This window comes from Palaemon carinicauda, chromosome 39 (genome assembly GCF_036898095.1).
Source record: "Palaemon carinicauda isolate YSFRI2023 chromosome 39, ASM3689809v2, whole genome shotgun sequence".
Lineage (NCBI taxonomy): Eukaryota > Metazoa > Arthropoda > Malacostraca > Decapoda > Palaemonidae > Palaemon > Palaemon carinicauda.
In genome coordinates this window covers 23,133,430-23,155,120 of record NC_090763.1, presented here as the reverse complement: position 1 = coordinate 23,155,120, position 21,691 = coordinate 23,133,430, and the positions used below count along the sequence as shown (strand labels likewise).

Below are 21,691 nucleotides of genomic sequence, written 5' to 3'. Positions count from 1 at the left end.
TCCCCATCGAGACCCCAGAAGGGGAAGGACACCTCCGTCGATCTATCTCACGGAGGACACCGTTTCACCGAAAAAGGCCACGAAGAGGAGAGGTACAGCGGACGTCGAAGATAGAGGGAACCGTGGACCCCGACATCACGCCAGAGACCGAGATCACGATTCGCCCCGTCGGTCGGAAGGAGGGGAGGGCGAGTCGGCGGTGACGGAGGACTCAGCGTACAGGAGAGTCCTTGCCTTAATTAGGGGTTATAACAACCTTATAGAACCCGCCACTCAAGAGGAAGAACCCTGGACTTCAGGCCTGAACAAGTTCATAGCGGTCCCCGCCCAGAAAAAGTCCTCTCTCTCTCTCCCTGAGGCCAGTAACGTGGGGATTGGAAAGACTCACATTGATAAGGTCATATCCCGCAATAGCGACTCCTGCAGGGCTCACAGCTCAGCAAAGCTCCTACAGGGTTTGAAGTCGCAGTCGAAATACTACTCTTTAGAAAATAGGCCGACCGGTGCGTGCAAGACCGAGGAAACCATAGACATCCTGTGCCAGGGCATCTCCGACGGGAGGGCTTCGGCAGCATCTACCTTCTTCTCCCCTTCCGAGTCGGCAATGATGGAGGAGATGTCCAAGGACTTAGTTAATGTGGCCTCCTGGCTGGATTGGTGGGCCACCACCCTAGTAGGCACCCAGATTCCTACAGACTCCATGGAACCTGCAAAACGGGAGGCTCTGAATGAGTTGCTGGGGTCAGGTAGCCGCGCCCTTAAATTCCTGACCTTTCAGTCTTTGGCTCTCTCCGCAAATTGGATTCTCCGGAGAAGAGACGCCCTAGTCAAGAACCTTCCCATTAAGATTCCTGACAGGGAAGCTAAAGCCTTGAAGACCTGCTCCGTCTGGGGGGAGCAGCTTATTCCGACGAAGAAGGCGGAAGAGGTCGTGGAGAAGTTGGCCAAAAAGAGGGAGCTACCTACCCTGAAGCCACAGGCGGCACGCCGCCCCATCTTCAGGAGGCCAGTGACAGAAGCACCCATGGCCGCGCGTACCACACCAACTCAAGGAAGGAGGGAACCCTCGTCAGGACAGTGGTCTTCCTCTGTGGTTCCCCCCCGAAGAGGTTCATCTTCTAACCCCCCAACGTATAGGTCTTCTTTCTACTCCTCCAGGAGGGGGAGAACAGGCCGTTCTTCCCGTAGGAGATAAGATGGGAGGCCCCCCTCCCCTGCCCAAGCCTCAGGTAGGGGGATGCCTCAGACTCACTTGGCAAGCATGGAAGCTCCACGATCCGTGGACAGTTACAGTACTAAAGGAGGGCTACAGGATCCCCTTCATGGAAGAGACACCCCCCCTAGTTCCAGCAACGCAGGCAGACTGGTTGGTGCCCAAGGACCTGGCGAAGAGGGCAGCGTTGGACGAAGAAGTCAAGACGTTGTTGCAGAAGGGAGCTTTAGAAACAGTGACATTCCCGGGTCCGGGGTTCTACAGCCGCCTGTTCCTAGTGGAAAAAGCGACAGGAGGGTGGAGACCTGTAATAGACCTGTCAGCCCTCAACAGGTTTCTCAGGAAGGTGACCTTCAAAATGGACACTCCAAGAACGGTCATGGCGTCCTTGAGAGAGGGCGACTTTATGATTTCTATAGACCTCAAGGACGCCTACTTCCAAGTGCCCATTCATCCGTCGAGCAGGAAGTTTCTCCGGGTCAAGTGGGGTACCCAGGTGTTACAATTCAAGGCCCTATGCTTCGGTCTTTCAACAGCCCCCCAGGTATTCACGAGGGTCTTTACGACGGTCTCCATATGGGCCCACGAACGGGGCATTCGACTCATCAGGTACCTGGACGACTGGTTACTCCTTTCATCCTCAAAGGAAGACTTGAAACAACAGGGCGAAGATCTTCTTCAATTGTGCAAGACCCTGGGCATCGTGGTCAACTTGGAGAAATCACAGCTAACCCCATCCAACAGGAGGACGTACCTTGGAATGGTCCTGGATTCGTTACAGGTCAAGGCATTCCCAACCACGGAAAGGCTGGACAACCTGGATCGAGTGCTCCGGCCCTTCCTTCTGGGTCGCCCCAGAAGAGCGCAGGATTGGCAAAGGTTGGTAGGGCACCTGGTGTCCCTAGAGAAGCTGGTACCTCACGGGAGACAGAACTTAAGGGTGGTTCAATGGAACCTGAAAGAACATTGGAACCAGAAAAGTTCCCCGGACATTGTGGTCCCTCTCCTTCAGGAGTCCAGGAAGGCCTTGGAATGGTGGCAGGATCGGTCGAACACCCTAAGGGGGATGCCACTGTCCTCCCAACCTCCGGAGGTTCTTCTCTTCACGGACGCATCGAAGGACGGGTGGGGAGCCCATCTCCGGGAAAAGACAGCAAAGGGGGCGTGGTCAGAGGGGGAGAAATCCCTACACATAAATATCCTGGAAATGAGAGCGGTCCAAGAAGCCTGCAACCACTTCGAGGAGGACATGAGAGGGCATTCGGTGGCCCTAATGTCAGACAATGCAACGGTGGTGGCTTACGTGAAAAAGGAGGGGGGACTGAGATCAAAAGAGTTGTGCGAACTAGCCCTTCAAATCCTAAAATGGGCGGAACAGAAGGACGTCATCCTGACGGCAAGGTTCATTCCAGGGAAGAACAACGTCCTAGCAGACGGCCTCAGCAGAGTGGGGCAAGTGGTAGCAACAGAATGGTCCCTACACCCACAAGTGGCAAGCTACATTATACAGATGTGGGGATCTCCGGTAATGGATCTGTTTGCAACAAGGTTGAACGCGCAACTCCCCGTATTTTGTTCTCCCGTCCCAGATCCGAAGGCGGCAATGGAAGACGCCTTTCAGCACAAGTGGGACGGACTGGACGTGTACGCCTTTCCCCCCTTCTCCCTGATAAGGCAGGTCCTCAACAGAGTAAGAGCAGCAACCAACCTAAGGATGACTTTGGTAGCGCCTTGGTGGCCGGAGAGAGAATGGTTCGCGGACCTAAGGAACCTCACCGTCCTACCTCCTTGGCCTCTACCCGGCAGGTCAGACCTATTAAAACAACCTCACTTTCAGCGGTTTCACAGAAACCCGCAAGCCCTTCGTCTTCACGCCTGGAGATTATCCAGCGGCTCCTGAAGAAGCAAGGGTACTCCGGCAAGACAGCCAGGAGGATGTCGCTATACCTGAGGAAATCATCCACAGCCGTCTACCAGTCTAAGTGGGCGGTATTCGTGAAGTGGTGCAGGGACAAGAAGTTAGAGCCCTTGGAAGCGTCAGTGCCCGTGATAGCCGACTTCATGGTTTATCTCAGGGACAAGTTAGACATGTCAGTTCCAGCGATCAAGGGAGTTCGGGCGGCCCTGGGTCAAGTCTTTCTTCTCAAGGGCATAGATCTCGGCTCCTCCAGGCATATCTCCATGCTTATCAGAGCGTTCGAACAATCATGTCCCCCTTCCGCCCCTAGAATCCCGAGTTGGGACTTGGCGCGAGTCCTAGATATGTTACGGAAACCACCATTCGAGCCCTTAAAGGACATTGATGACAAGAATCTCACGCTCAAGGCGGTCTTCTTGCTAGCATTAGCCTCGGCTAAGAGGGTGGGCGAGCTACACGGACTGTCATTCGAGGTGGAACACACTAGGGGATGGAAGGAAGTAACCTTTAAGTTTGTCACATCCTTCGTCGCCAAGACTCAGAACCCCTCGGTGTGGGATCCGAGGTTTGAGAGTTTTTCGATTCCGGCAATCCCGAATAAAGGAAACCCGGAGGACCTAAAATTATGCCCGGTCAGGACTATTAGGAAATACCTTAAGAGAACGGCAAACCTCCGCCCGTCTATCAAGAATCTCTTCGTCTCATGGGGAAAAATAAAGAAAAACATATCCAAAAATACGGTTTCGTTCTGGCTCAGGAAAGTGATCACGCAAGCCTACTTAAAACAAGGTCTTCCTACACCGGGGAAACCCAGAGCTCACGATGTTCGGGGCATTAGCACCTCTCTAACGTTCGAAAAGAACATGTCAGTAGCGCAGGTTCTTCGAGCGGGAACTTGGTCCAACCAGTCGACCTTCACCGCACATTATCTCAAGGACTGTACGAGAAAGTCTCTAGACGGGTTTTCTATCGGGCCGGTCATCTCAGCCCTGCATTCGGTTTGATGGCTCAAGCCCCAGGCTCAATCGCGAAACATAAAGTATCTAGACACAAGGAGCCGAGTTCTGTTTTTCCCCCCTTTTCTATCTTTCTCGTACCGTCAGTCGTCATCAAGAAATATCGCTCATTACACAAGACGAAAATTCGCCATATCAAGCACAACGAAGATATTGCAGAAGGGTAAGTGTTACATCACACTTAATGAGTCTTTTACGTAGTTTTCCCTACTGTCCATCGGGGTCAGGGCTAAAGGGCACTCCCCCCTCCTAAGGTGTAAGTCTCCTATAAAGTGTTTCAAGGTAAGTCTCTGTGTCGGAACAAATCACAAATTTTAAGTAATTTGTATTTTTCCTAACAATACTTACCGAAGAAACACTTTAGGTTTAGGGCCCCCCCAACCGTCCCCGCAGTGCCCCACTGACCTCGTGGTTTTGTTCATTACATAAAACTTACTGGGGAGAGCTTCTCAAAGACGGGCGACCTGCCTGGGCAATGCCCCCAGGTCATGTTATTTCCCGTTATTCAGGACAGTATAGAACATGGAAGTAGGGGGAAACTACGTAAAAATCTGGTCGTCGGAGAGGAGTTACCAGTAATCTCCTATAAAGTGTTTCTTCGGTAAGTATTGTTAGGAAAAATACAAATTACTTAAAATTTGTGATTTTAAAGGAACTTGTTAATTTTCAATTTCTTAGTCCTTTCAGTTTTTTCCTTTGGTCAAATAACCTGTTTATTGACGAAGGGTGAGTGGGCAATTCTCTTGTGTGTGACAAGAGAGAGAGAGAGAGAGACGGAGAGAAAGAGAGAACGATCCGATCTTTATTCTCGTCCCAAGTAAGGAGTTTGGGAGCGAGTACAGTAACGTTGTTCTCGATTCAGTTTTTTACTCTCGTCCCAAGTCTCTGTACGGGGAGAAAGGATAAAACGTTTTTAGTTTTTATTCTCGTCCCAAGGCACTGTACGGTAAGAGATTGAAAACGTAGTCTTTAGTGAACTAGAGTTTAGTCTCCTCCCCAGTCACTGATCCTTTTTAACTTTATATATTTCCGTTTTATTCGATATATATGTATATGTTTTTTGATTTTTGCATGTGTGTTTCATTTTGTACTAATGTGCTTACTTTATACGACTCATTTCGCAATTATAACCTTTTGATGTAAGGGAGAATTGCGTGCTTCAGGTAGATATCAGTTTTATTCATGCCTAATGTGAAATTATTGAAAAATACGATATCAGTGAAGTGAGTGCAAGAAAACATGTGCTGTGTTGCGGAGGGTTCGTTTGTTCGTGCTTGTCGCTCCCCTAGTCCGAGACCTCTTTCAGGCTCCCATGCACCAGGGAGGAGTAATGTCGTAGGACTTAAGGGGACGAGAGGCTTTAACCAACGTACAGACGTTCCCTCTTTGGTATCGGACGTTTCTCGTCAAGATCGCCCTTACCATAAGACGGGTGAGACTGTGTTCTCCTCGTCATCCGAAGACTTTTCGCAAAAGAAACCTTGGCGCAAGGTTTCTAGACCCTTTAAGCGAAAGTCAGTCCCTTCAGGACAGGTCCAGCGTCCTGGCTGTAGCCATGGGGACAGCTCTGACCCTTTGCAGTCGTCGGAAGACTGTTCGCCTATTAAACGCAAGCGTAACACGGGTTCCGAGGGTCGCGGTAAAGGCAATGTTTTGCCAACACAGACGTTACCGTCGTCTCGGCCCGTTCCGACTCCCGTTGATCCTAAATGGGTTGTCCTGCAGGACATGCAGACTAAGCTTGCCTCCCTTATGGAGAAGTATGACGTTGAGCAGGTTCACGATGAACCTTCGCTTTCGAGTTGCTGTTACGCTAAACGAGACTCTGGCCGTCAGCCGCCCAAACGAGCATTTACTCGTCCGTTTGACGTTAGTGCTGACGTTTCTTGTACTTTGAAACGTGATGTCAGGAGTTTTTCACGTCAGTCACGTGACATGGATCCTCCCTCGCTGCAGTCTCGTGTTGACTTTCAGCCGCTGCCGCAGTCTCGTGTTGACGTTCAGCCGCTGCCGCAGTCTCGTGTTGACGTTCAGGACGTTTGCCAACCAGCTCAGTTGCCTCGACTTGACGTTGAGCGTCAATCACCGCAGTCGAAGGTTGTTTTGACTGCTCAGTCTAGGCAGTCAATGCAGTTCCGACGTGACATCGAGCGTCCATCAACTCCTGTTGTTGTTGTTGGACAGTCACAAGGTTTTCAGTCCTTTCAGCAGCGACCTGACGTCGCTTCCTCTACTGCTACTCCTTTGCTTGTTGGCATTGCTGCTCCTCGTTCGCCTTCGTCACTAGGCGACTGGTTGATCACCAGGAGGAGTTTGGGGGAGACAGCCTTTGCTTTCCCTCCTTTTAAACTGGCTTCTAGAGCGAGCGTCTGGTATGACACGGGAGAAGTTCTCGGCTTGGGAGTTCCTGCCTCTGCCCAGGGAGACTTCTCAAGCCTCATAGACTCTCCCCGTCGCCTGGCCATGAGACGCTCCAAGATTTTATGGTCGGCTTCAGAGCTAGACCATCTCCTGTTAGGAGTTTTTTTCGAGCGTTTGAAGTTTTTACTTGTTGGTTGGTCCCTGGGAGCCTTAAGTCAGAAGGTCTCTCCAGCTGTCAATGTTTTGCTGTACAATTATGTCATGCATGAACAGGGCTATCAGGGATGGCTCCTATGATCTGACAGCCTCGTTCACTGCAGGAACGAGGCTATCAGGGATGGTTCCAATGATCTGGCAGCCACGTTCACTGCAGGAGTACTTAAGGTGTAAGTGCGCTCAATGTGTTCATTGTCAAGACAAACTTCACGATGAAGACTACCAAATCTGTCTTGGCAGCAGTAAGGGAAGGCGACTGGATGGTCTCTCTCGACCTTCAGGATGCATACTTCCACATCCCGATTCATCCAAACTTTCAACAACATCTGAGGTTTGTGGACGGGAAAGTAATGTACCAATGTCGAGCACTGTACTTCGGCCTCATTCCTGCTCCTCTTGTTTTTACAAGGCCCTTGCAAAATGTAGCAAGCTTTCTACATTTTTTGAGGATTCAGAGCCTCCCTTTATTTTGACGACTGGCTAATCAGGGCGTCGTCATTATATCACTGTCTGGAGAGCCTCTAATGGATATTAGACCTAACCAAGGAGCTAGGTCTCATAGTGAACGTAGAGAAGTCGTAACTTACAGTACCCCATCCCAGACTATTCTTTATTTGGGAATGGAGATACAGTGTCTGATTTTTCGGGCCTTTTCGTCTCCCACAAGAATGGAACAAGCTCTGTTAAAAGTCCTTCACTTACAAGAGGAAAACAGTTGCTCTGTAAGAGTTTGAACTAGTCTCGTGGGAACTCTTTCATCGCTGGAGTAGTTTATCTCTCTGAGGAGACTCAACCTATGCCCTCTCCAATTTCACCTAAACCATGGGAACAAGGAGAAGGGCTTAGAGAGTATCTTTTTCCCAATCTCCAACCCAGTCTAGACATGTCTGACTTGGTGGGACAGCAACATCAGACTTCGAGAAGGTCTTTCTCTTGCGATCAAGAACCCAAACCATGTGTTGTATTCAGATGCTTCGGTTTTGGGTTAGGGAGCTCCACTGGACAGTCTGGAATGCTCAGGTCTTTGATCCACGGATCAGAAGGAACTCCATCTAAGGCAAGTAACATCTCTCCTTTGGCGAGATTTGTGCAAGGAAAAATTATTGTCTTGGCGGACTGCCTCAGCAGAAGAGGACAAGTCATCTCCATGGAGTGGACGTTGCATAAGACTGTGTGCGAGAAGCTATGGATGACATGGGGTCAACCCACCATAGATCTTTTTGCGACTTCTCTGACAAAGAGGCTCTCGACTTACTGCTTTCCAGTTCCAGATCCAGAGGCAGCCCACATAGACGCTTTCCTGCTGGACTGGTCTCACCTGGACGTTTATGCCTTTCCACCTTTCAAGATCCTAAACAAGGTGCTGCAGAAGTTCACCTCTCACGAAGGGACCAGGTTGACATTGGTTGCTCCACTCTGGCCCGCGAGAGAGTGGTTCACAGAGGTACTTCTATGGCTGGTAGATGTTCCAAGAAGTCTGCCGTTACGGATGGATCTCTTGCGACAGCCTCACGTAAAGAGATTTTATCAAAGCCTCCCCACGCTTCGTCTAACTGCCTTCAGTCTATCGAAAGACTCTCTTGAGCTCGAGGGTTTTCGAAGGAGGCAGCTAGAGCGATCGCGAGGGCTAGAAGATCCTCTACCATCAGGATCTATCAGTCGAAATGGGAGGTATTTAGAGACTGGTGCAAGTCCTCCTCTATTTCCTCTTCCAGTACCTCTGTAGCCCAAATTGCGGACTTTCTCCTGCATCTGAGAGATGTTCGCTCCCTCTCTGCTCCCACTATTAAAGGCTACAGAAGCATGTTGGCGTCTGTTTTCAGACATAGAGGCTTGGATCTGTCAAATAACAAGGATCTCCAAGATCTCCTTAAGTCCTTCGAGACCTCTAAGGAGCGTCGTGTGTCAACTCCCGCTTGGAACTTAAACGTGGTCCTAAGGTTCCTAATGTCAGACAGGTTTGAGCCATTGCATTCAGCCTCCCTGAAGGATCTCACCCTCAAGACGCTTTTTTTTGGTGTGCTTGGCTTCGGCTAAAAGGGTCAGTGAGATCCATGCTTTTAGTAAGAACTTCGGCTTCTCTACAAATAAAGCTACATGTTCGCTTCAACTTGGTTTTTTGGCCAAGAACGAACTGCCTTCTCGTCCTTGGCCTAAATCTTTTGAAATACCTAGTCTGTCAGAAATCGTAGGTAACGAAGTTGAAAGAGTGCTGTGCCCCGTTAGAGCTCTTAAGTTTTACTTAGCTCGAACTAAACCATTACGAGGTGGTTCTGAGGCCTTATGGTGCTCCGTTAAGAAGCCCTCATTGCCCATGTCTAAAAATGCGTTATCGTACTTTATTAGACTTTTAATCCGGGAGGCACATTCTCATTTAAATGAGAAAGATCGTTGTTTGCTTAAGGTCAAGACGCACGAAGTGAGAGCGATAGCGACTTCGGTGCCTTTAAGCAAAACAGGTCTCTTCGAAGTATTATGGACGCGACCTTTTGGAGGAGCAAGTCGGTGTTCGCTTCATTTTACTTAAAAGACGTCAAGACTCTTTATGAGGACTGCTACACCCTGGGTCCATTCGTTGCAGCGAGTGCAGTAGTGGGTGAGGGTTCTACCACTACATTCCCTTAATCCCAATATCCTTTTAATCTTCTCTTGAAATGTTTTTAATCTTGTCTTGGGTTGTACGGAAGACTAGGAAGTCTTTCGCATCCCTTTTGATTTGACGGGTGGTCAAATGTTGTTTCTTGAGAGCGCCCAGATTAAGGGTATTGATGAGGTCCTGTTATAGGGGTGTTCGCCCTGGATATAACAGCTCCTGGGAGTCTTTCAGCATCCTGAGAGGATGGCTGGGCTTCGTGAGGAAAGCGGACTAATGAGGCAGAGTAATAATCAGAGTCTGCTTCCTTACCAGGTACCTATACTTAAGTCTGTTTTTTGAATAATTGTCAAAAACTCTTGAGCATATACACCTTTATTGTATTAATACTGGTCTCTACCCACCACCATGGGTGTGAATCAGCTATTATATATTCACCGGCTAAGTTTAATATTTAAAAATGATATTTTGATTATAAAATAAATTTTTGAATATACTTACCCGGTGAATATATAAATTAAAGGCCCTCCCTTCCTCCCCGATAGAGACCTAGGGGACTGAGAAGAACTGGAGATGTTTACAAGTATATGCGGTATCTGGCCGATAGTCGGCGCTGGTGGGCACACCCGCAACCTTCACGGCGATCGCTCGCGAGTTTTTGGAATCTGTCGAGCCGTCGGAGACGTCAGCTATTATATATTCACCGGGTAAGTATATTCAAAAATTTATTTTATAATCAAAATATCATATTTTTAAAAAGGCTTAACCAGCTGTTTTCCAGAAAAGTGTTGGTCAAATTGTCTGTCCTAACGGTCCTTTTGATGTGTTTAAATAAATAATAGTGATGCAATTACTACTGTAGTTGTATTAATTATTAACTAGAACAGTTAACATGTCATTCAATTGCAGAGGAAACGCTCTGCCCATGAACGTGCTCGGGCGATGGTAGCGTCAGGAGAATGGTCATCGGGCAAACGATGGGCAGATGATGCACCTAAAGAGGAAGTAGAGGCAGATTCTGTGTCAGTCATCAACACTGGAGCTTGTGGTGCCTTTGTGCATGGATTGGAGGATGAGTTCCTTGGTGAGTGAATTGCAAAATTTTTTTAGTACAGTACTGTATACCTATATGTTAGTTTCTTACATTTGTTGAGAAAAAACCCTTTAGTAGTGGTAAACCTAATATATTTGAAATATTCTTTATTTATCACACATTATTCAGTGCTCATTTGTTAAACAAATACAAACCACTGTCCTTTAATATGAGTGTGATTTTGACAAAGGTAGAGCGGTCGTTTAAACTTAATGAGGTGGTTACAATTGCTGGCTGTTGGAGGGTAAAGCCCTCCCACCTGACAGTTGGGCACAAGCTAATACAGGTGTACCTCCTGCTGCCTCGTTTGGTTGTTTTAATCTTTAGCTTCATCTCCCCTATATCATAAAGAGAATGTTTCTGGCTTTGTATGTGTGTAAGAGGCAACTAAAAGAAAAGGGACGAGGGGGCTGGGAACCCCTTTTCCTGTATTATAACCCTGTGAGACATCAAAAAGGTGGAGCTGAGGGGAGAGAGAGTGCTCCCCGCACTCTAGTTTTGGGGTGTTTGAATGTGCATGGATATAGTGCGATAGAGAGTAAAAGATGTGAGATTGGAAGTATGTTTAGGAATAGAAGGATGGATATATTGACTTCGTGTGAGACAAAGATAAAAGGGAAAGGTGAAGTGATGTTTGGTGAAATGTCTGGTAGAGTGTCTGGGATTGAAAGGGTAAGAGCAAGAGAAGGTGTGGCTTTATTGCTGAGTGAATGGATGACAGGTAAAGTAGTGGAATAGAAGGAGATATCATCTAGGTTAATGTGGTTAAGGGTTAGGTTGGGTAGGGAATGTTGGGTTTTTGTCAGTGCGTATGGGCCAGGTTGTGAGAAAAGGGAAGAAGAGCGGAATGAGTTCTGGAGTGAATTAACTAGGTGTGTAGAAGGACTGGGTAGGAGTTATGTAGTTGTCAGGGGTGACTTAAATGCTAGAGTGGGCGCTGGAGAGTTAGAAGGCGTCATTGGAAAGTATGGCGTACCAGGTGAAAATGAGAGTGGCGAGAGACTGGTAGATGTGTGTGTTGAGCAAGAGATGGTGATAAGTTCTAGCTTTTTCAAAAAGAAAGATAAAAACAAGTATACATGGGTAAGAGTGGCAAATGGAAGAATGGTAGAAAGGGCATTAATGGATTATGTGTTGATAACTAAAAGAATGTTTGAAAGATTGAAAGACGTGCACATGTTTTGGGATGTGGCTAACGGTATGTCTGATCCTTTTTTGGTGGAAGGAAAACTAAATGTAGCAAAAGAGTGGGGGAATAGAGTAGGTGGATGTTAAAGGGATCTAGTGATTGTTGAAGAGCTAATAAAACCGGGGGTAAAAAGTAAATATCAAGAAAGGTTGAAAATGGCATATGACGAAGTGAAAGTAAGAAAAACTGGTAATTTAGAGGAGGAGTGGAAGTTAGTAAAAGAAAATTTTGTTGGGATTGCAAGTGATGTGTGTGGCAAGAAGTTTGTTGGAGGCAGCATGAGGAAGGGCAGTGAGTGGTGGAATGAAGGAGTGAAGGTAAAAGTGGAAGAGAAAAAGAGGGCTTTTGAAGAATGGCTGCAGAGTAATAGTGTAGAGAAGTATGAAAGATATAGAGAGAAAAATGTGGAAGTAAAGTGCAAGGTAAGTGAGGCAAAGAGGGCAGCTGACCTGAGGTGGGGTCAGGGATTGGGTCATTCATATGAAGAGAATAAGTAGTAGTTTTGGAAAGAAGTGAAGAGAGTAAGGAAAGCTGGTTCAAGAATTGAAGAGACAGTGAAAGATGGAAATGGAAGGTTGTTAAAAGGAGAGGAGGCAAGGAAAAGGTGGGCGGAATATTTTGAAAGTTTACTGAATGTTGAGGATAATAGGGAGGCAGATATAATTGCTGTTGCAGGTGTTGAGGTGCCGGTGATGGGAGATGAGAATGAGAGAGAGATTACGAGAAAGGGAGTGAGGAGAGCACTAGATGAAACGAGAGTAGGAAAAGCATCTGGTATGGATGGTGTGAGAACTGAGATGTTGAAGGAAGGGGCTGTGACTGTACTTAAATGGTTGGTGAGATTGTTTAATGTGTGTTTTGTGTTGTCAATGGTACCAGTAGATTGGGTTTGTATGTGTATTGTAACACTATATAAGGGTAAGGGAGATGTGCATGAGTGTTGTAACTCAAGGGGGTATTAGTTTGTTGAGTGTAGTTGGAAAAGTGTATGGTAGAGTACTGATTAATAGGATTAAGGATAAAACAAAGAATGCAATCTTAGAAATACAGGGTGGTTTTAGAAGAGGTAGGTGTTGTATGAATCAGATTTTTACAGTTAGGCAGATATGTGAGAAATATTTAGCAAAAGGTAAGGAGGTATATATTGCGTTTTTGGATCTTGAGAAAGCATATGATAAGAGTTGAGAAGCAATGTGGATTGTGATGAGGTTATATGGAATTGGTGGAAGGTTGTTGCAAGCAGTGAAAGTTTCTACAAAGGTAGTAAAGCATGTGTTAGGATAGGAAATGAAGTGAGCAATTGGTTTCCGGTGAGAGTGGGGCTGAGACAGGGATGTGTGATGTCGCCGTGGTTGTTTAGCTTTTATGTTGATGGAGTGGTGAGAGAGGTGAATGCTCGAGTGCTTGGACGAGGATTGAAACTGGTAGACGAGAATGACCATGAATGGGAGCTAAATCAGTTGTTGTTTGCGGATGATACTGTACTGCTTGCAGACACAGAAGAGAAGCTTGGCCGATTAGTGACAGAATTTGGAAGGGTGTGTGAGAGAAGGAAGTTGAGAGTTAATGTGGGAAAGAGTAAGGTTATGAGATGTACGGGAAGGGAAGGTGGTGCGAGGTTGAATGTCATGTTGAATGGAGTTACTTGAGGAGGTGGATCAGTTTAAGTACTTGGGGTCTGTTGTTGCAGCAAATGGTGGAGTGGAAGCAGATGTACGTCAGAGAGTGAATGAAGGATGCAAAGTGTTGGGGGCAGTTAAGGTAGTTGTAAAAAATAGGGGGTTGGGCATGAATGTAAAGCGAGTTCTGTATGAGAAAGTGATTGTACCGACTGTGATGTATGGATCGGAGTTGTGGGGAATGAAAGTGACAGAGACAAATTGAATGTGTTTGAGGTGAAGTGTCTAAGGAGTATGGCTGGTGTATCTCGAGTAAATAGGGTTAGGAACGAAGGAGTGAGGGTGAGAGCAGGTGTAAGAAATGAGTTAGCACCTAGAGTGGATATGAATGTGTTGAGGTGGTTTGGCCGTGTTGAGAGAATGGAAAGTGGCTGTCTGCTAAAGGTGATGAATGCATGAGTTGATGGGAGAAGTACAAGAGGAAGGCCAAGGTTTGTGTGGATGGATGGAGTGAAGAAAGCTCTGGATGATAGGAGGATAGATGTGAGAGAGGCAAGAGAACGTACTAGAAATAGGAATGAATAGCGAGTGATTGTGACGCAGTTCAGGTAGGCCTGCTGCTTCCTCCGATGCCTTGGATGACCGCGGAGGTAGCAGCAGTTGGGGATTCAGCATTATGAAGTTTTGTCTGTGGTGGATAACGGGGAAGGGTGGGCTGTGGCACCCTAGCAGTACCAGCCGAACTCAGTTGAGTCCCTTGTCAGGCTGGGAGGAACGTAGAGAGGAGAGGTCCCCTTTTTGTTTCATTTGTTTGATGTCGGCTACCCCCCAAAATTGGGGGAAGTGCCTTGGTGTATATATATATATATATATATATATATATATATATATATATATATATATATATATATATATATATATACACATATACATGTACAGTACACATACATACATACATACATACATACATACACACAGTATGGTCCCGAATTATGCGAATTTTCTGTATCTGCAAAGCTGTTCAAAGTCAAGCATTACAAAACATATCAAATCTATTGTCTTTTTAAGTATATTGGTAGCCCCAAATACAGTGCTTGATTATAAATGTTGCCAAGTGATATTTATCTTACATTTTATTGTTATAATTTCATAATAAATAGCCATTTTAACCCTTTTACCCCCAAGCTATTTGGAACTTTCCAACCCTTAACCCCCAGGCGTTGTTTTTTTTTCAAGCACATTTTGCAATATATTTTTTTAAATTGCTCTAACAGCCTTAATTTTCGTCATAGAGAGGTAAGGGTGGTCTCATTCTTTTGGAAAATGCCTGAAGTTTCTTATAAAGTTATCAAAAATATGCAAAAAAAAAAGTGTATAAAGCAGCTTTTGGCAAGGACGTACCGGTACGTCCATGGGGGTAAAGGGATGAGTTTTGTAAAACGTACCAGTACGTCCTTTGGGGGTTAAAGGGTTAAGGAAAAATTCCATATCAACAATGAAATCAGCTTTTAACTATGCGAGTCCAGCTGACGACGTGTAAACAATTGTGGTTAGTTCTCGGCAATCTTTATCTTTCACTAACCTTTCGATAATATTAATGGTAGTGTCAATGATGGTATATTCAAGCATCATTTTTGTTTAGTACAGTATATTTAAAAGCTTGTTTTCCCTGTGGGTGTTCAAGGTTTTCACACGTAGGCTGAGTTCCTTTACCGGCAGTGAATAGCGTAAATTTCGGTAACAAGTTGGCAATATTTTGTCATCTTCTAAACAGTAAAGATTTGCTTCACAATGATTGGTTTTGTATAGTACAAGGTGTAATTATAAAAATCACTCTCTCTCTAGAGAGAGAGAGAGAGAGAAATTGTTAGTTGTGGTGATCAAATCTTCGCTTCAGGTACAAGAAACAAAAACACAGCATTCTCTCTCTCTCTCTCTCTCTCTCTCTCTCTCTCTCTCTCTCTCTCTCTCTCTCTCTCTCTCTCTCTCTCTCTCTCTCTCTCTCTCTCCGGTGTTATACAATACTTACATATACTGTAGATGAAGAAACTAAAATAGGTTTCCTTATAAAGCGTCAATTAAATATGAAACAAAAAAAATATGCCGAGTATAAATCCATTTCAATCGTTGCTTAATATATGACATCCGATTTCGTCAGCAAACCACTATTTTTTTAGGAAACATCACTTTATTCTAGAAAATTTCTACTGTTTAAATAGTTAATTGTGCTTCAAGAAACCGCTGTACTTGTGTTTTAAATTTTGGAAATGTTTTATAAATCAAGTATTGCTGACTTATTTTTTTTTTAACTTTTGGCTGTGATCAGATCAGCTGATGTCTAGCTGCCGCTCTCAAGAATATACGCGTACGAATACAATAACAAAGTATTGTTTACACCATTTCTTAACTTAATCAAAACATTTATACAGTTAATATAACAGTGCTATAACCTATCATATTTTTTGTTTAGTACTTTTAAAACTATCATTATTCTCTCTCTCTCTCTCTCTCTCTCTCTCTCTCTCTCTCTCTCTCTCTCTCTCTCTCTCTCTCTCTCTCTCTCTCTCGCTAGGCTACCTTTCGCTACCTCTCATTTCATACCTCGTTCTATCTCTCTAACAAATGAAATCTTTGTTGTTTCACAAGCTTGTTATATTAAAATGCATTCATGATTCAATTTTCCTTACTTTCTCCAATCTCGCACTATCTCAGCCACATCAAACGTTATAGAAGTAACATTTCGGAACTTTTATAAATCGAGTATTGCTGATTTATTTTTGTTCAACTTTTGGCTGTGATCAGATCAGCTGATGTGTAGCTGCCGCTCTCAAGAATATGAGCGTACGAATACAATAACAAAGTATTCTTTACACCATTTCTTAACTTATTCAAAACATCAATACAGTTAATCTTACATAAGCACCAATGTGTTATAACCTATCGTATTTTTTGTTTAGTACTTTTAAAACTATCATTATAATCTCTCTCTCTCTCTCTCTCTCTCTCTCTCTCTCTCTCTCTCTCTAGCATATGAAATCTTTTTTGCTTCATAAAGTTTGTTATATTAAAATCAATTATGGTTCAAATTTTCCTTACTTTCTCCAATCTTGCACCATCTCTGTCACATCAAACGTTATAGCGGTAACCCAATTGTTCGATTACTTTAAAAACCGGCCTAATACTTTTTGTTTTTCTTTTGCTGATGGCCCCATAATTGAGGTGGGTACAAGTTGACTTATAACTGAAGTTAGGAAAAGTATTTTGGATTTGGAAAGGACAATTATCTTTCGTAACAGTTTAGAATAATTGTAAATTATCATACTGTCATTAGCGGCAGTTTGCTATTGTTGATTAAACGCAAACAAAACGGTTTTCCTATTTTGCTACGTCTGAAGGAATTTGTATTTAAAATATTTGTAATACCATAATATTTACTAAAAGCTATTAATATGGGTCATCCAGGCCGGGGGCCACTTAAACAGGTTAGGCGTAGTGGTAGCATTCGTTGAACGTGAAGTGTAAACGTACAATAGTGTACGGGAACTGTACAGTTAAAATCTTTACATGACACATGTACTTTGATTAACACTTGTTAGAAAATACATTAATTACTTACAAACACCAATGGATCTCTCTCTCTCTCTCTCTCTCTCTCTCTCTCTCTCTCTCTCTCTCTCTCTCTCTCTCTCTCTCTTATGCAAATTCATCTTTTGTTTAAATGTCACCAGCACATTCTTTGAAAATGTTATAAATTATCTTCATTCTTTTGCTAATTTCTTTTTTTAAATATGTTACATATTAAGTGAAAGATGCAAATGTTTAAGGATTATTTACTGTCACCTGTGTGATATTTCTGTTATGTTGTATTGGTTTTAATTTTCTGGAGGAGAATAAATGCTTCAATGTGATTATATTTAAATTTTCAATATTTAACTTAGCCGGTGATTATATAAGCTGCAGCTCTGCTGCTCGACAGAAAACTCTACGTAAAAAATCCGCCAGCGATCGCTATGCAGGTAGGGGGTGTACTTCAACAGCGCCATCTGTCGTGCAGGTACTCAGTACTCATTGTAAACAAAGAACTCAATTTTCTCTCTGTCGTGCTACCGGCAAGACCTACTAATTTGCTGTTGCTAACTGGATTTGTTTTCACAACTATTTGGTGAAGTACACGTTTCTAGTTTTGAGCTTTCGCTGTGCAGGCTTTCTCTTCAATAAATCCTTGCATTCTTTTTTTGATATCGGATTATTTGTTGATGACTTTGGATAGTTTTTGAATTCCCCTTTGACCAATTCAAAATGGCTGACCCTTCTCAAGTCCCAAAATTCAGGAAGTGTAATGCTAGGGACTGTTCAAGGCATCTTCCGAAGGCCTCTATCGATCCTCACACCGTTTGTTCCAATTGTCGGGATAAAACCTGTCAATTGGAAGATCGATGTGAGGAATGCGTTGGGCTTTCGGAATTCGATTTTATCGAATTCCAGAAATATACACGTAGGCTAGAGAGAGATAGAGTCAGGAGAAGTTCATCTCGTTCTGTTGATTTTTCCTCTCCTCATGCCCCACAACCTATTCCTTCCCCTGTAGTGGTTGCTCCTAATCCCCCTTCTGGCACTCAGGAACCTTCGATGGCTGATATGATGCGTGCCATCCAAGCTCTGGGTGAGAGAGTTGAGTCCTTGGCTAGTGACCGTAACCAGCTCATGGCGGACGTCAAGGAGCTGAAGTGTAAGAGTGCAGTGGGAAGTGATAAAGTGAGTGATAGTGTTGTGGATAGTGTTGCGCTTGAGGGTTCGTCTGTTCGGGCCTGTCGTCCTCCTAGTCCGGGACCTCTTGCAAGCTCCCAAGTCCAAGGGAGAAGCAATGTCGTACGACCACTGGGTTCGAGAGGCTTTAATCAGCGAACAGACGTTCCCTCCGTGGTTTCGGGCGTATCTACCCAAGATCGCCCCACCCACACAAAGACGAGAGAGCCCATTTATTCCTCGTCTGCGGAAGAGGTTTCTCGTAAGAAACCATGGACCAAGGTCTCACGACCTCTTAAGCGCAAGTCGGTCCCTTCCGCGCAAGTCCAACGGCCCAGTTGTAGCCACTGGGTCAGTTCGGACTCGCTGCAGTCTTCCGATGACTGCTCACCTCCTAAGAGAGGCAAAGCGGTACCGCCTCAGGCAGTTACACCGTCTGTCGCCGCACCTGCTCCTGCAGACCCTAAGTGGTCTTTGCTGCAGACCATGCAGTACCAATTAAGAGCTTTACGAGTTTTAGGAGATTGGATGCAGTCCAAAAAGAGTCTAGGGAAGACAGCCTTTACGTTTCCCCCTGCTAAACTCTCTTCCAGATCGAGCGTCTGGTATGCCACGGGAGAAGTTCTCGGCTTGGGAGTTCCTGCCTCTGCCCAGGGCGACTTCTCAAGTCTTGTAGACTCTCCCCGCAGGCTAGCCATGAGACGCTCTAAGATATGCTGGTCACCTTCGGACCTAGACCATCTGTTGAAAGGAGTATTTAGAGCCTTCGAGGTCTTCAACTTTTTGGACTGGTGTCTGGGAGCTTTGAGCAGGAAGATCTCCCCGACTGAGAAGGAATCTTCCTTGCTCATCATGTCCTGCATGGACAAGGCCATACGTGACGGATCTAGTGAGCTTGCGGCATCGTTCGTATCCGGAGTCCTCAAGAAGCGTGAGAACCTTTGCTCTTTCCTGTCAGCTGGAGTGACACCGTGTCAAAGATCAGAACTTCTGTTTGCTCCTCTCTCTAAGTGCCTTTTTCCAGAGGACTGGATTAAGGAGATTGCTGCTTCTTTGATACAGAAGGACACCCATGACCTGGTTGCGTCCTCTGCCCGCAAAGCCACCCCTTTGCCTACCTTGTCAAGACCAAGGATGGACACTCCAGCGTCCAGATTTATTCCGCCCTTTCGTGGCAGAGCCTCCAGCAGAGGAGGTGCTCGTGCCGAAGGGAGACGTGGGAAGAAGAAAGGAACCAAGTCCTTTAAAGGCAGAGTCTGACTGCCAGCTTCTTCAGACAGCAGTGGGAGCCAGACTCAAGTACTTCTGGCAGACCTGGGAGAAGAGAGGCGCAGATGCACAATCTGTGAAGTTGCTCAGAGAGGGTTACAAGATCCCGTTTGTACGAAAACCCCCTCTAGCAACGTCTCCCATCGATCTCTCTCCCAGGTACAGAGAGGAAGACAAGAGACGAGCATTGAAACAGGAGGTGTCTCTCTTACTAGAAAAGGGAGCGGTAGTCAAAGTCCTGGACCATCAAACCCCGGGCTTCTACAACCGTCTCTTCTTAGTGCCAAAGAAGACAGGAGGGTGGAGGCCGGTGCTAGACGTCAGTGCGCTGAATGTCTTTGTCACAAAGCAGACGTTCTCCATGGAGACCACAAAGTCCGTTCTAGCAGCGGTCAGAAGGGAAGACTGGATGGTCTCTTTAGACCTAAGGGACGCATACTTTCACGTCCCCATCCACCCAGACTCCCAACCTTTTCTGAGATTCGTTTACGAAAAGGTTGTCTACCAGTTTCAAGCCCTGTGCTTTGCCCTAAGCACAGCTCCTCTTGTGTTTACGAGGCTGATGAGGAATGTAGCCAAATTCCTTCATTTAGCGGACATCAGAGCCTCCCTCTATTTGGACGACTGGCTTCTAAGAGCTTCTTCCAGTCATCGCTGTCTGAAGGATCTAAAGTGGACTCTAGATCTGACCAAGGAATTGGGTCTCCTGGTCAATATGGAAAAGTCTCAAGTGGTCCCATCCCAAACTATTGTGTATTTAGGGATGGAGATTCACAGTCTAGCTTTTCGGGCTTTTCCGTCGGCCCCCAGAACAAGTCAAGCCCAGTTATGCATCCAGAACATGCTGAAGAAGGAACGATGTTCAGTCAGGCAGTGGATGAGTCTGATAGGGACGCTATCATCCCTGGAACAGTTCGTATCGTTAGGAAGACTACACCTCCGTCCTCTTCAATATCACCTAGCTGTTCACTGGAAAAAGGACAAGACGCTAGAAGCGGTCTCGATCCCCATTTCCGAGAAGATGAAGTCTTCCCTGACTTGGTGGAAGGACAGTATCAGCCTCAGAGAGGGTCTGCCCCTGGCTGTTCAGACTCCCAACCACATTCTCTTCTCGGACGCATCGGACACGGGTTGGGGCGCGACATTAGACGGTCGGGAATGCTCGGGAACTTGGAACTCGAGTCAAAGGACAATGCATATCAACTGCAAGGAGCTACTGGCAGTTCATCTGGCCTTGAAAAGCTTCAAGTCTCTCCTTCAAGGCAAAGTTGTGGAGGTGAACTCGGACAACACCACGGCTTTGGCGTACATCTCCAAGCAAGGAGGGACCCACTCTATGACGTTGTACGAGATCGCAAGGGACCTCCTCACCTGGTCAAAAGATCTAAACATTTCACTAGTAACGAGGTTCATCCAAGGCAACTTGAATGTCATGGCAGATTGCCTCAGTCGGAAGGGACAAATCATTCCAACAGAATGGACCCTACACAAGGATGTGTGCAAGAGACTGTGGGCCACATGGGGCCAGCCTACCATAGATCTCTTCGCAACCTCGATGACCAAGAGGCTCCTAATTTATTGCTCACCAATCCCGGACCCAGCAGCAGTTCATATAGATGCCTTTCTCCTAGATTGGTCGCATCTAGACCTATATGCATTCCCCCCGTTCAAGATTGTCAACAAGGTACTGCAGAAGTTCGCCTCTCACGAAGGGACAAGGTTGACGTTAGTTGCTCCCCTCTGGCCCGCGAGAGAATGGTTCACCGAGGTACTTCGATGGCTAGTGGACGTTCCCAGAACTCTTCCTCTAAGGGTGGACCTTCTACGTCAGCCACTCGTAAAGAAGGTACACCAAGGCCTCCACGCTCTTCGTCTGACTGCCTTCAGACTATCGAAAGACTCTCGAGAGCTAGAGGCTTTTTGAAGGAGGCAGCCAGGGCGATTGCTAGAGCAAGGAGGACATCCACCCTTAGAGTCTACCAATCGAAGTGGGAAGTCTTCCGAAACTGGTGCAAGTCAGTATCAGTATCCTCGACCAGTACCTCTGTAACTCAAATAGCTGACTTCCTTTTATACCTGAGGAAAGAAAGATCTCTTTCAGCTCCCACTATCAAGGGTTACAGAAGCATGTTGGCATCAGTCTTCCGTCACAGAGGCTTAGATCTTTCCAACAACAAAGATCTACAGGACCTCCTTAAGTCTTTTGAGACCACGAAGGAGCGTCGTTTGGCTACACCTGGTTGGAATTTAGACGTGGTACTAAGATTCCTCATGTCAGAAAGGTTCGAGCCGCTACAATCAGCCTCCTTTAAAGATCTCACTTTAAAGACTCTTTTCCTGGTTTGCTTAGCCACAGCTAAAAGAGTCAGTGAGATTCACGCCTTCAGCAGGAACATCGGATTTTCATCTGAAACGGCTACATGTTCTTTACAACTTGGTTTTCTAGCCAAAAACGAGC

At 45.8% G+C, this 21,691-nt stretch overlaps 1 protein-coding gene across 2 annotated transcripts in view; it reads left to right on the top strand.

Moving 5' to 3' along the window:
* Positions 1 to 21,691, top strand: part of IntS4 (integrator complex subunit 4) — a 59,017-nt gene that overhangs the window by 25,993 nt on the left and 11,333 nt on the right. For both annotated transcript variants that reach the window (XM_068362681.1, XM_068362682.1), the window contains exon 8: positions 10,227 to 10,401. In XM_068362681.1, the coding sequence (XP_068218782.1) occupies positions 10,227 to 10,401 (175 nt within the window). The remainder of the gene's footprint in view (positions 1 to 10,226; positions 10,402 to 21,691) is intronic.